This window comes from Idiotropiscis lumnitzeri, chromosome 1, assembly GCF_059441095.1.
Source record: "Idiotropiscis lumnitzeri isolate Australia: NSW breed Sydney's pygmy pipehorse chromosome 1, RoL_Ilum_1.0, whole genome shotgun sequence".
NCBI lineage: Eukaryota > Metazoa > Chordata > Actinopteri > Syngnathiformes > Syngnathidae > Idiotropiscis > Idiotropiscis lumnitzeri.
Genome location: NC_142391.1, coordinates 8,071,081 through 8,085,277, shown reverse-complemented (window position 1 = coordinate 8,085,277; position 14,197 = coordinate 8,071,081). Strand labels below are relative to the sequence as shown.

At 39.5% G+C, this 14,197-nt stretch overlaps 1 protein-coding gene across 5 annotated transcripts in view; it reads left to right on the top strand.

Moving 5' to 3' along the window:
- The window catches only part of pacrg (PARK2 co-regulated), a 242,126-nt gene that overhangs the window by 163,064 nt on the left and 64,865 nt on the right, over positions 1–14,197 (top strand). For 4 of the 5 annotated variants that reach the window (XM_088314328.1, XM_088314346.1, XM_088314365.1 and 1 more), the window contains 2 exons: positions 959–1,130; positions 11,905–12,054. In XM_088314328.1, coding sequence (XP_088170454.1) covers positions 959–1,130; positions 11,905–12,054 — 322 coding nt within the window. Of the gene's footprint in view, positions 1–958; positions 1,131–1,215; positions 1,345–11,904; positions 12,055–14,197 lie in introns of those variants that run through there. The other variant, XM_088314336.1, reaches the window with a different exon arrangement.

Sequence of the window (14,197 nt, the reverse complement as noted above, 5' to 3'; positions counted from 1 at the left end):
TTCACAACAACCATGGGAGCCCATTTTAGACCATCGTGGATAAAACTGGGTGAAGCGACTTTATTTAACTCAAACATGTACATTTTTTCTTTGTAGAACTATAGCGAAAGGTTCCTCTGCTCCCCCGTGAGTTAGCCTGTTTTTATTCTTTTCTTTTTCTTTTTTTTTTTTGCACAAAATGGAAAAGCAATAAGAACTTGTAACACTTGTTTCCTTTTACAATTGACTATGTAACGGGCTTTTAATTATACTAAAAACAAAATCAAATAAATAAACTAAATGGTTGTGTAACAAGGTAGAGTGTGGGATTGGTAAAAAATAAATGGCAATATCTTATATCTCAATGTTGTTAAAAGTGAAAAAAAAATGCTAGAAACAGGAAGTTGACGCACATAATTTGCCCTTTGCGGGCCACATAAAATGAGGTTGGGGCCAGATTTGGCCCCCGGGCCTTGAGTTTGACACCCGTCGTGTCGATGACAACCGTAATCAGGCTGCTGTAAAACGTGAGCATGCAACTGAACCTGACATTACAAAATAGAACAGAACACTACACTAGTGACCTACAACTCTTCTATTGCTGAGACAATTATTATTTTTTTTTTTACAACAACGTTCACTGTGATTTACTGTATAGTTTATCTTCTGCATCGAACTAATACTAGTGCCGCACTGATGAGCTGAAAGGGAGTTGGGACGCTTCAATAATTCACATACGACCGTCTGCCTTCGCTGCTGTCCGTCACAGCTCACGTCCAGACACTCTCACGCAGACTCGCAATAACTTAAACTAATCTCCACCTCTTCAAGACGTGCATCTAGCACATAATCCAATATTTTCTGGAGGTTTTTCTTTTTTTGGGTTGTGTTCAAATATGCTTACTGTCTCTTGTTGAAATATATAACCTGTGATGACTGAACTTTTGCTGCATTCCAATTGTAAACTGTACTCCACCAGGTGGACATTGTGAAGCTGGACTACCACCACTTCCTACCGCTGCTTTTTGACGGTTTATGTGAGACGGCCCACCCGTATGAGTTCTTTGCCCGCCAAGGCATCCATGACCTGCTTGAGCACGGCGGACCCAAGATTCAGCCAGTCATCCCGCAGCTTATCATCCCCATCAAGAGTGAGTCATGAGAAGGATACTGAAAGAAATTTTAATGATGATTTATTCTAAATGTTTATTGTTGGTTTTCGCAATATTTCCTTAGTGGTGACAAAGAAACTCCTGAACTCTTCACTAAATCGTGTTTTGGGGGTGCTTTTAAAAAAAAACTCAACCTGATTCTGCAAATATGTGCGTACTCGTAGAAATTTACTCATCTATATATAAATAAATAAAAGCTGAAAAAATATGGCACTCCTCTGGAAATGATCATCAACATTGATGTGGTTGGACCAGACAGATGGACGACGCTAAATTGTAAAAGTTTTCATTATAGGGTGTGGGCGGAGCTTGTCAACAAATTTGGATGTTACGCCTCTAAATCGCACTGCAACCTCCGGAGTGTTCGAAAATAATCCCACCCATCACTGGTGTGTCCGGTTGACACGAGATTTAGGATGCACATTCATCCTCACAGGATACTCATTTTTGAAGGAACGTAAAATAAAATGTGTGTAAAATGTGCAAGTCATTTTTTCAAGGATTTTGGCAATTTTGCATTTGTCATACATGAAGTCACTCACCAAAGTGTTACAAGAGTCACCAAAACCATGACTAATGGGTAGTAGGTAATTATCGGTGTCAAGGAAGTATGTTGATTTATTATATCTTGCCTCGCAGATTTTCCATGAGGCGGAGGAGTTAAGTTTAGCCACGGTTTTTAGCGGAAGGTGCGAGAATTTTGCTCTCCTGATTGGCTTTTAAACAGCGCAAGCATCCGTAAAACAAAAAGTGTAGTTCTGCGAGATGAGTTTAAAATTATACTGCAATATTTTGGATCCTAGTGTTTCCACATGCTCTAATCTTGACTGCCCTGAGGAGATCCATACATCACCTCTTGCGACGTATGGATTTTCATTTCACCACATTGCTTGTTTTTCGATGGCGCACCACAACAAATCTTTTCGATGATCATCCGAGGCCCTTAGGCTGTAAATTGCCCACTTCTAATCTCCACTTTAGGAAATCCTATCTGCTGACTGATTCCCTTGACCATAATTTACTCATTTAGACCATATAAAAATAATTTCAGACCGTATTTAAGTACAAAAAAATATCGCACTAGTTCTTATCCACGAGACAAATTGCCTTAGTGTAAAAGTCATTATTTCTTCATGAGTGACTGACAGTCTTCTGATCCGCTTCAAGATTTGCCGCATCTTTAATGTAACATTTCACGATTCAATTATTCACAGTTTTGATATGTGGCATTACCCTTTAATCGGCCGGCTCTCGTCTGAAGCGGATGCGAATTGAATATTTTGTTTGACGGAGCAGTCGTCTTTGCGCTACCGTCATCCCGCCATTTAGCGTCATGTGCTACATCTTGTTTTTTGTTCACTCGTCTGTTTTAAAGATAAATCGTAATTTTGTTGGGGTCCTCATCATGAGTAGTCTTCACAATAAGTGTTTTGTAATGATCAATTTGCGTTCACTGCCTCGATGACATTATTGCATCATGTTAAAAAAAATTATTCAAAACTAGTTACTTTTCAAAGACACCTTACAGGTATAGGTTATTTGAAATTTCAGAAAATCCATGACTAACAAACATCCAAAAGGGTTTGTTACGACTTATACACCAGAATCCTCCATATGATATACAAAAACAGCAAATAAGTGAGTTTTTCAGCAAATCGTCATTTTAAAGTGTGGTCTTCAACCGTCAGTCTGCAGACTAGATTTTTTTTTTAATTGATTTATTTTTTTACCAGGCCACGCAGATGGAGTGGAAATATTTATTTATTTATTTTGAGAATCAGGAATGTACGATTACGTGCCGATCAGTTAACGATCAGTAACATTTAAACGGGTGTCATTGAGACGTGTATTTTCGCTATTTGCATTCCAGATCTCCCCGCGAATAGCGTAGGTCGACTGTCGCTGGGATTTATTTCCCTCTGATCCATTCACACTGCGACACGTTCCATCGTTCGACCCTCTCCCGACTTAGCGGTCAGACATTTTTCTATTCTTACGCGAACCGTCGGGGTCAGCCGGAACAAACCGCCTCTAAAAGCATGCTCGATAATCTGCTGCCAATGCCGCCACTTACTACTTTTAGCTGCGAACGCCAGCTTTACGTTTCCACGTGTACACAATCCAGTTGTCCGACCGAGGGAAAGGTCATCTCTCAAAGTGGAGGACCTCCAAAATAGACGATACAGCCATGAGGGCAGGTCAGGAACAAAGAGGTTGAGGCGATCCAGCTTTTTTTTTATTTTAGAACACACAAAATGTTTCTTTGGTAGAGCACCGCTGCCAAGTGGGGTGTCGCTTTCAAAGTGGCAGCCTGTAAAGTAGCCCCCTTTGAGCCCGGGACAGTGTTCATGTCGCGGCCAGTTGGCTTGTCATGTGCATGTGAAGTGGCGGTTTGGCATGACGGAGGTGCGGCGGAACGTGACCAATCTGAGATGTTGTTGACTTCCAACTTGTTTTCAATTTGAAACTAAATTTAAAGTCAATGTATTTTTGCTGTCACGGTTCCAAAAGGTTTGTTAATTCTACAGGAAATGACAACAATTTTTTAATCATAAGAACAAATGGGAACTATGTATTCATTGTGAAAGCAATGTTTTAATTAAGTGTTGAACTTTCTTAACTTCCACTCAAAAGAGGAGTCATAAAGAGGAGTTACTTGTAACTAAATAGTAATAAAATTAAACATTTTGAAAGTTTTAACATGAAGAGGGGTGAACAAGAGTATAAAAGAAGTGAACGAAAGTAAATCTACAGGCCCGACGCTTTCACGACACCTGCTTTTGATCGGCAAGCTTTTTTTTCTCTTTTATTGCGCTGCCAGATAATTTCCTGTGTCATACGATGTTCCTATTCCTGTGTGTTTCGGTTTGCGTACAGAGTCACCGAACTAATTAATTTCATAAACTGACGACTAGTAAATTTGTTTACATGCCATGCTTATTAAGTTTAAAATTATTTGGCTTTTTGTGTATTCTTCTGACAAAAGTAAATATTTATATTTATGCTTGATTGTGGTACCAAAATTACCCATCTTAACTCTTTCAATGCCATTTTCCGAAAAAGAGAACCACAAGTAGAACCAGAAAATAAGCTTTTTATCAAAGGATATATTTTATAAACTACTGTAACTTTAATGCTTACATTTTTGCTTTCGTGATGCCTCAAACACCCGAGCGGCCCTTTTTTACTTTAAATTACTGACGACAATGAAAGTGTGTTTTTTTATGGTAAAATATGTATTTACAATGAATCACCGGTGTAACAATTTTATATTTGACAAACGTCACGCAATATTTGCAATTAGTAGTCGTAGTATTTAGTAGTGTGTGCGTTTGCATTCATATGTACAGTTTCTCATCCATTCCGCTTCTAAATAAGTTCTTCTTCTTAGTCTTTTATGATACTCCTTTTAATAGAATTCACATGACTTTGACAAAGTGCTTGTAACGGTCGCATTTTTACGGATTTGCCTTATTTTAGGAGCAATCGCATTGTTGTGACACACGCTGATCTCATTCAAAAAATGAAAATGCTCCCATCTGCTTTTTTTTTTTTTTTTTTAACTATCATGGCTAACTAATCAAACCAAAGTTGGCCAAGCCTTTTCTACGCCCATTCCCATTAAAAAAAAAATGCTGTGTGAGATTTCCCATTGTTGGCATTCATTTCAACGGTGCCGAAAGAATTAACCGCATGGAAATTTACCTGAAATTTTCCACGCTTTTGGAACCTTATTTTCGTGGTTGATTTTTTTTTTTCCAGAAAATGTTGCTTCTTTGTACCATCTTTATGGTACTCTATTATGACAAACCTTGCATGACAATCAGTTTCAACAGCACTGCCATTCTGAAACACTGAATTGTGACAGTCAGTGTCATCCCGGCACTCTCTAATGTGGCATAAAGTCGCTAATGTGCCATTTTTTTTTCCACACGTTCAACTCACTGGATGCGCCCACTTTGCACACACATTAGTCTATGGATTGAAAGCCCTCAGCAGCTTTGCTCGTTTACATTTGGAGAGCCCGAGCAAAGGTTGAAAAGCCATACTTTGCTCTGCTAATGGAATTTTAAATGACCCACTCCTTATTAACTTTTTGGGTTATTAAAAAAAAAAAAAAAAAAAAAAAAATCTTGCCTTGTTTCGCCATCTGCAAGACAGCAGTCCATGCCCCTGTTGCAGATTAATTACAAGGGAGGAAAAGGAGGATAGCAAAAAAAAAAAAATTCTGTCTCTCATCCAAAAATGGCAACATATATATTTTTTCTCCTCTGCTGACGTTAATACACCTTCAATGTGGCTGCCAGCCTCTTATCTGCACAGCCACCGAGTCGCGTCAGGCTCTGGTGAATTTTGATGATGAATGCAGGTCACCCGGTGAGAATACACAATGAAGTAGTCTGTGCCTGATGTTACAGTATCATGAATTCTCCAAGACTTCACTTTCCCTCTGCCGTTCGCCTTCCTTTAGCCTTAAAGCCACGATTATGTAGTCATTTCCTTTTAAATCTTGAAACGTGTGATGGTAGACAACCACAATGTATCCCAGCAGGCATCCTCACGTTCCCCACCGTTCATTCACGGAAGACAAATTTGGACACCGCCCCTGCTAATCCCTTTTCCAATCAGGTAAAAGAAAAGTGTAATTCCTCCAGTTTCTAGACTATTGCTGAATCCATTTGAACTCCGCTTCTTACCAAAACATCACAAAATGTCACCAAACCCACAAAACAGATGAGACGTGACGTTCCAATGTTGAACAACCTCCGCTCTGTGATGTCAATGTCAGTCGACAGCCACAGACAAAATGGCCGCCACCTGAGATAAAGGTACATCAAAACATGTGCTTTTTTTTTCTGCTTAACTCATTTTCCCCAAATGAACATTGCAAAGAATTTTTTTTACTTCACTTCTGTTTTAATTGTGCTGGAAGGGAGAGTTTACAGTTAAAAAAAAATCACTAATATAATAACTTGTATATTTTTTGAAACTGTCGATATAAGGTCTTATATTTTGTCCGTGACTGAACACATATAGGCGCGTTGACAACACATGCGATTACATTTTTTTTATATTAATTAATCGGAGAAGAATTCTGAATCATTTGTGATTAATCATTTTTTCAATTTTTTCTACTATTATTTTTTATGAAGCTTTTAACAGGTATTTACTTGAATCATATATTGTAATTAATGTAAAATCTATGTAAAATGTATTTTAAATCAAAGACTCTTCTATTAGCTTTCTTTGATCCTTGAGTACAATCTAAATAGAGTCATCTTCAGGAACTTTTCTTCCAAACAATTCTCAAAACTTATATGGTGCATTTATTTCTACTCACAAGCATCGCACTCCAGCTGTGTTGGTTTGCAAGGCCCAGCGGTAACTTGAGCAGGGTGTTTTTGTGCTGAGATGAAGTGCCAAAGATGTCCAGCTAATATGGTACAGTGTTTAAATTTGGCTTTCCAAGATATGCAAATTAATTTTTAAAGTCAATAAAACTGGGTTAACTGAGTTAAAATATTTAATCGCATGAATTTTTAAAAAAGTAATCTTGAGTGAACGCTTTAATTTTGACAGCCCGAAACATAACATACAATTGCTTATCCTCACACTTGAGTCAGGACATCTGATGGTATTCCCATCTTTCGAGTGAAATTCAGAACTGAGAGTTGTATTTGTGACGTTTAAAAGTGCAACCCCCGCAAGGGCTTTAAATAAAAGTAAAAAGTGAAAGCACACGGATTAGTAAGTGGTTCAAGTTTGCGTTACACTTTTATTTATGTTCAAGTTTTATTCAGGTCGTTTACTTCAGTGATATCGTGAAAAATCTGCGTTTCGGCTAATGAGACAAGTTAGCTAGCGCGGGTTTTATCATCATCTATTGATCACTTACGCATGTTAAAGAGTTGGCTGTTTAAACTCTGTTGCTAACCAAAAACAGCAGCGTCGAAGCAGGTAAACAGTCTCTAAGATTAATCAGGGTGCAGTATAAATGATGATCTTGTAGTATGCAGTGGCGGCATCATTAACTCATTTAATCGCAGACATTTTCATTCGAGGAAACCCCTCAATTCCAGCTGGAATTTTCTGGATCTTGACTGTTTTTTATTCAAGGCCAACAGAATATTGTGTTCTAATGCTATAATAAAACGGACGTGACGTAAAAAAAAAAAAAAAAAAGGCAAAGACGTATAAATACGTCTTTGGGAGGTGGGGACTACGTTTTTGAAAACGATTTAAGGGCAAATACCGTTCCAGTCGACTCTGACGTACGGTCGCTTCACGTGACCTTAATGAATCTTAAATATGTTGGTGCACGGGTTTCGCCAAACTTTTTGGAATATATTTTGATGCAGATCCAAGATTTATTCATTTTGAGAATTATAATCAAATTCTTTGCGAATAATGCATTCATTTTGAAGGCGCGATTCCGGGACATGAACAGCAGCAGGTGGGCCTAAATTTGTAATTTGGCGCTGATCCAAATTTGGAGTGTCACTCTGGTTGGTGATTTATTCAAGCAGAATGTCACTCGATTTGTGTTTTTTTTTTTTGTTTGTGTTTTCCCTCCCCACTCTAAATATGAAACAGGGCCTGGTATGAATGCTCGATTATGCTATTCAGATTTGTCCAGACACAGGTTTTATAGCGGCAATAATACATCAGTACCCTCCTACAGCCCCTGCTTTCGACATTTTTTTCACCTCTCTCCCAGCAAGGCGAGAATGCTGATGAATAATTGAACGTTTCTGCGGTCCAAATGTCACAGCAGGGAAAATTGTTTGCGCTGGCTGGTAATTAGAATTTTATTGTTTGTTATGTAGGTTTCAAATTCCTGTCATCGCATATTCCACCTAATCACGGCGATGGCGGATATCTGCACACGTGTCTGTTCGTCGGACGCCGACGAGGAGGTGATGGCATGCTCTGCCACTGCCGTAAAATCCGTCGCTCAGCATTGTCAAGTGTTGAAAAAAATAGCATTGATCTCCCTCCACCAGTTTCTCTAAATATTGGATTGGAAATAAAAGCCTCCCTCAAATTGTCTGACTATTCCCAATTGGAGAAAAAAAATATAAATAATTCTTTCAATTCTTTGACGCAATTTTTTGGGATACAGTTAACTATTGAGCCCGTATAAGATGAATCGATGCTGTCATGTGGTCCCGTTGCAATTTTGTGGGCATCCTGATTATTGTGTAGTTTCTCAAATCGTGCTCATCCTTCTAGTAGATCCTCCGTTGGTGTCTGTGTCATCAACGGCCTGTGAATACATTTTTCACCCATTGTTAAGGATAATCGTATGTTATAAGGAGATGTTGTTTTTAACGACGGCTAGCAATCCGTCGCACCAACGTGGTCAATATATTATACCTCAAATCGTGTCCATCCTTCTAATATATACCCTCCGCCAGTTAATCTGTGGTTATGTCATTCACTTACTGTAAAATAATACAGCAAAGCCCATTTGATTTATACTCTGTAAACAGCACACCACTAAAGATCATTTTAACTTTATCGAGAGAGTCTTTGCGAGCAATTGAAGTCCCTGACACTAGCTCGCGACATATATAATATACGTGCGTTCATATTTCCTCAAATTGTGGCTATTGCTTGAATAGATGCCAAACCACAATTAACAATAAATATATCTCCAGTAGATGTTTAGCTATACTTTTTTCTGCCAGGAGATCCCCCAAATTAAATAAATGCAAAATATTTTCCGGCTTATAAGGCGCACCCGCATATAAGCCACAGCAAAAAAAAAATTTTTCTGATATGCAAGATGCAACAGGCTAAAAGCCGCAGTTTTCAATGTTGAAAAAGATTAATTTTTTACTGAACAGAACGATTTTGTACTGTGAATGCGCGTAAAGGAACATGAATAGATTGTTAAAGCAGTGCTTTTTAACACGGCAACAACTTTGCTAATTAAAACAGAACAGACCCAAGAGAAAATATATAGTGTATTTTTTTTTTTTTAGCTACAGAGCGCCCCTACTGGTGAAAGAAAAATCCACAGTAAAAGCTGCACTGTTGTATTAGCCGCATGGTTCAAAATCTAGGAAAAAAGTAGCAGCTTATAATCGGCAAATCCGGTATGAATCTATTTTAGTTCGTGAATTATATTGTTCCCAAATGGTCTTGAATGGTGGATCCACTGGATTTTTCAAGCCACTCTGTTCAATATTATTCCAATAATTGCATACAAATAACAGACTCCCACATCATTGACACAAGCACCCATCTGAAGTTGTGTAAATAAACACTCCCGGGATCGGTGATGCAGTAGTTTATAGACCCCAAGCACCTTGACCTATTTGGCCTCTGGCTCGTTCATGTGCTGCCTCACATCAACCGGCTTTGACTCAGCATGGCAGAGATTTGCAACTCTATTACAACCACGCTCCCCACCCGCGACTCTTAATTAATGACGTGCTCGTCTTCAGTCGTTGGGGATTAGAGTGGGCATGCTGAGCCTTGACTGCGAAGAGTCGGCAAACAGCGATTGTCAACGAGACAAATACATCTAGGAAGGTTTCCGTCCATTTTCTGTCACGTGTCACCTCACCAGGGTCACGGTTGAGATGGTGCCCATTCCGACTGACTGGTTGTAATCTGTCACAGGCACATAGATGGATATAAAAAGTCTACACACCCCTGTTCAAATGCCGGGTTTTTGTGATAGGCTTTTGTCCATTGGAGGCCACTTGGTCTTAGAAAAGGTCATGTGACTACATCTTTAGACCAATATCTTACAATATCTCTTTGAACAACTACCATGTTCACACACTTTTTTATTTTTATGAACTTTAGTCCTGTTTCATTTCTTTGATTTTGACCTGACCATATATTTTGTCATGTTTTTTTTTTTTTGTGGCAAATCAGACTTCACCCCAATATGCTCTGCCGACAGCCAACGAAATGAAAACATTTTTTGAGGCTATTTTTGTGGGTCGTCTCATGATTGACATGCTTATGTCAGTTTGTGTTGCTCTGTGAAACCTTCTATGAGGGCAGAATTTGGAATGATGAGATTTTCCAGATTTTTTTTTTTTTTTTTTTATGACTATGTCACCAAACTCCGCTGCCATGCTGCAGTAACACACACCACGGAATCTCAACTGGTTCCAAATTTCGTACCACTAATCCGTCTAGTGTTCATGCTTCCAATTTGTTAGCAATTGAAGAAATTTTCTGAGACCAATTAGTTTTTGAAGGGCCTCTGGGAAATGAGCAAAATGTGCACTTTGAACAAGAATAGCCAATTTCGTCTACCAAATGTTGCAGAGTGAAACTGACTTCGGCGGCTGAATTTCAGACACCAGTGTCGAATCAAATTTGGGAGCTTGTGTCAAACCTTTTCTGCGATTATATTTTGACTTTGATATACTGTATGCAGAAACATTTAGTGACGATTTGAGGATGTGAAAGCTCTGAAAATGCCATTTAAAATGTAGTCTGTGAATAACAATTCCCAGAATGCCCTTGCACCTTGCCCAGGGCCCGAATATCATCATACTGTCAGACATATTTAGCAACACAGGCAAGTAAGTTTTTGCCACTTAAAGGTTGTTTTCCAACCTGTCGCCCTCTCTGTCTGTCACATCCTTTTATATGCCTCCCCCCTGACATTTTGTGTTTTCCCCGCTTTCTTTCACCGCGTTTGTCGCCCGTGATCTCTCCCGCCCTTCGACTCTCCCACCACCTTTTGTTCTCCAGGGTAGGTGGAGATGGAGTTAAGTGCAGCTGAAGGCCAAATAGCTTCGTGATTGGCTCTTATTAGCTCTGGCTTCCCCGGTGGATTTGGTATCAGTGATTGCAGACAAGTCATTCTTAGAAGCGGAACACAAAATGGGAAGGGAATGTTTTCTGTCTTTTAGCTCTTTTGAGAAAGCTTCTCTATTAGGGATGTGATTAAGAAAAAAAAACCTGTCACATAAATAATGTAAATTGCGTTAAAGTCAAGGGACATGTATACAGAACGCACTGAACAGGCATTTTTTTTTAGACTATTAACATGCTTAACTGTCTTCGGTTGTAATAGTTTTTAATTTGTGATTATAGTTAGTTTTTATTTTGTCGTGCCCTTTTTAATTCACTTAGTTTAATTTGTGTAATTACTTTTTATTAGATTTAGCGTTGGCTTTCGGATCATTTTTTTTTGCATGTGTCATATTTGTCAAGTGCAAGATAAAAAAGTCAGAAAGCATCGTGAAATAAAATTCCGTAAACTACAATCCCCTAAACCGACTGAGCTTCCTTCTTCTGTAAAAAAAGATTTTATAAAATATATATTATATTACATATTTATGTATGATATCAATTGACAAAGATGACAAATATTTAGGATGTTAATTCTAATTGTTGATAATTAATTAATATGAATTAAATATTTAAAACAATTTCAGTTCATTAGTATTCACAATGCATCACTTTTCCCGAATTTTGTTTCTGCAGCCTTCATCCAAAATGCATGAAATAAAATTTTGTAGAGGTGATTTGTGTCACCGACAAGCATTTGTTTTCTTATACTTGAAATGTACACACGTACATAGTCCTTGCAAAAAAAAAAGTTAGTTAAGCACTGTAAAATGCACAAAACAAAACTCAACGTTTAAGTCATTTCGCCGTCAGACTTTATTTCTTACTTTGAGTAGAATGTTTCAGAAATTAGCCCTTCTTTTCTGACTCTTACCTCAAAAAAAGCCAAAGAAAACGAAATAAAACATTTTGTGTTGTGTTGCAGACGCCCTAAACACGAGGAACCGCCAAGTGATCTGCACCACCCTGAAAGTTCTGCAGCACCTGGTGATGTCCGGCGACACGGTGGGAGAAACCTTGGTGCCCTACTACCGACAGATCCTCCCCATCCTGAACATCTTCAAGAACATGAACAGTGAGTACTGAGCAGTTCCTGAAAGTGTGTTGGGATTCCCAACATGTTTCTTTAAGCATCACCATACATCCAGTGCATGTTTATTTTAATTTAAATATTTTTGAAAAAGTGCTTTAAAAACTAAAAATGGTGTTTATGGTGTGCAAGGCGGTAAAACTACGCCCCTTCAAAAAATATTTTTCGCAGATATTCACATATAGCGAGCGGTTCTGGAATGTTCACTGTAAACAGCTTTTGCTCGTGCTGCTTTTATGACAGAATTGCAGAGCAGTGGAAAAATGGAACAAGGTTCAATCGGCTTTTTTTTTTTTTTTTTTTTTTTTTTTTTTGCACACAACTGCTCAGTTGTGGAAGTTCCTTTTGGTTGACTGAGCATATGATGCAGAGAGACTTTTTTTTTTTTTATGTCGGTCCACTCACTGATAAAAATCACAGTTTTGTCTCCTCTGTAAGGAGTCCAACTCGCATTGTGTGTGGAGGATTTGTCCTCTCTGAAAGCCTCCACCTGTCTGGCATGAGTTCCGCCGCGAGATTGCCATCAGATCGGCAGGTCTCATTGTGCGGAGGTGACGTGTGTATTTAACAACGGCGAAAAAGCACGCAAGGCGGCGCAGACTCCAAACGGCGCTCGACGCGCAGTCAGTCAGATGTAAACTGTGACATTGCGAATCAATCATTTAAATGCAAGCGTTAACGGGAGAAGACACAAGGCTTTAGTCCCTTAATCGATATCCAATTTAAATCTCTTGTCTCCCTAATTCGCGTACATAATCTGTTACCATTTGTTGAAAGGGAAGGAAGAAGCCTTCAAAGATAGCTGCGGAAGACAAAAGGGGGGGGGTGGTGGTGGTGGTCGGGTGGGGGGCGCCTTATTAGCACAAGGCCTTATGCAAATCCTCTCGGTAAATTAGCTGTCAAATCAATCCGCTAAAGCATTTTGACGCACGAGCTGTTCCGCCAGCGCGCAGGCTCAGCAGTCGGCCAAGTGAAGCCCACCAGGAATAGTTTAGCCCCGGCCCCGGTCGTTACAGCGACTGGTTCCCCTCCTCGTCTGTGCATCAATTAAACGTGATGAGCCAACCTCTCACCTGGCAGACGTCGCTCATATTGACCGTTCTCAGTCTGGGCCGAGGGAGCGGCCCAGTGTCGCTGCCAGAGCACGGACGCGAATCTGCTCAACAAGGTCAGAGTGTTTGGTGGAGTTTACGGTGCGGAAAAGTGAGCTCAGGTTGAGAGAAAAACTGATGACAACAGGTGGGTGGATTGAGGTTCGAAGAATAGACGGAATTGTTTGATTTGAGGGTGGGTGGGGATGCAGTTTTTGTTTTTTTGATGGCAGGGGTGGATATTTTTGGTTTACATGGTGTATGACAGGTCGGTTTGGTTCGGCTTGAAGTGTCGATGACCAAATGATTTTTTGCTCAAAGGATGCCCAGATAGACAAAAGGATGAAATTAAGCATGGGTGGGCCACAATGGGTTCTAAAATTTGACAGAGGGGCCGGACCAGGAGCAGATGGATGGAGTGTTTTGGTAACCTCACCTCATCTGAGAAAAAGAATACATTTAATTTGAAATGAAAGTGAACAAAAGCATTACAACAAAATATGTCTTTGAAAAACCACAGTATTTAGAAAAGAAAACATGAACAAGGTTGATTCATTTAATTTTTTTCAAGTTCGGCGGGCCGGATTAAAACATTTAACGGGCCACATGTGGCCCCCGGGCCGTAGTTTGCCCACACCTGAATTTAAGGGTTATCGATTGTATGGATGAATTTCTCCGTCAAATGGTTGAATAAAGTTGGATTGATAGATTGAAGGCTTGATAGTGATTGAGTGAAAGCTTGGTTAGATTGACGGAACCGAGATTTGTCGGGTTAGGATAGATCAATGATGGGTTTGTTGGAATTTTTTTTTTTTTTTTTTTTTTGTGTGAAGCGCCTCCCTCCTATTGTACGTTTCATTTGCATGCAAGTCAAAGCTTCCTTTGAGCTGCCTCTCTGACCTCATGTCGTTTTTACACCCCCACCTCCACGCCATCCTCGGCGGCTGTCGCGAAACAAGCGAGCGTGGCACGTCTTGCTCAACAGGCGCGGCCATTGTTAACGCTCGAAGACCAACTAATCTCTTTGGTTCGGTTCT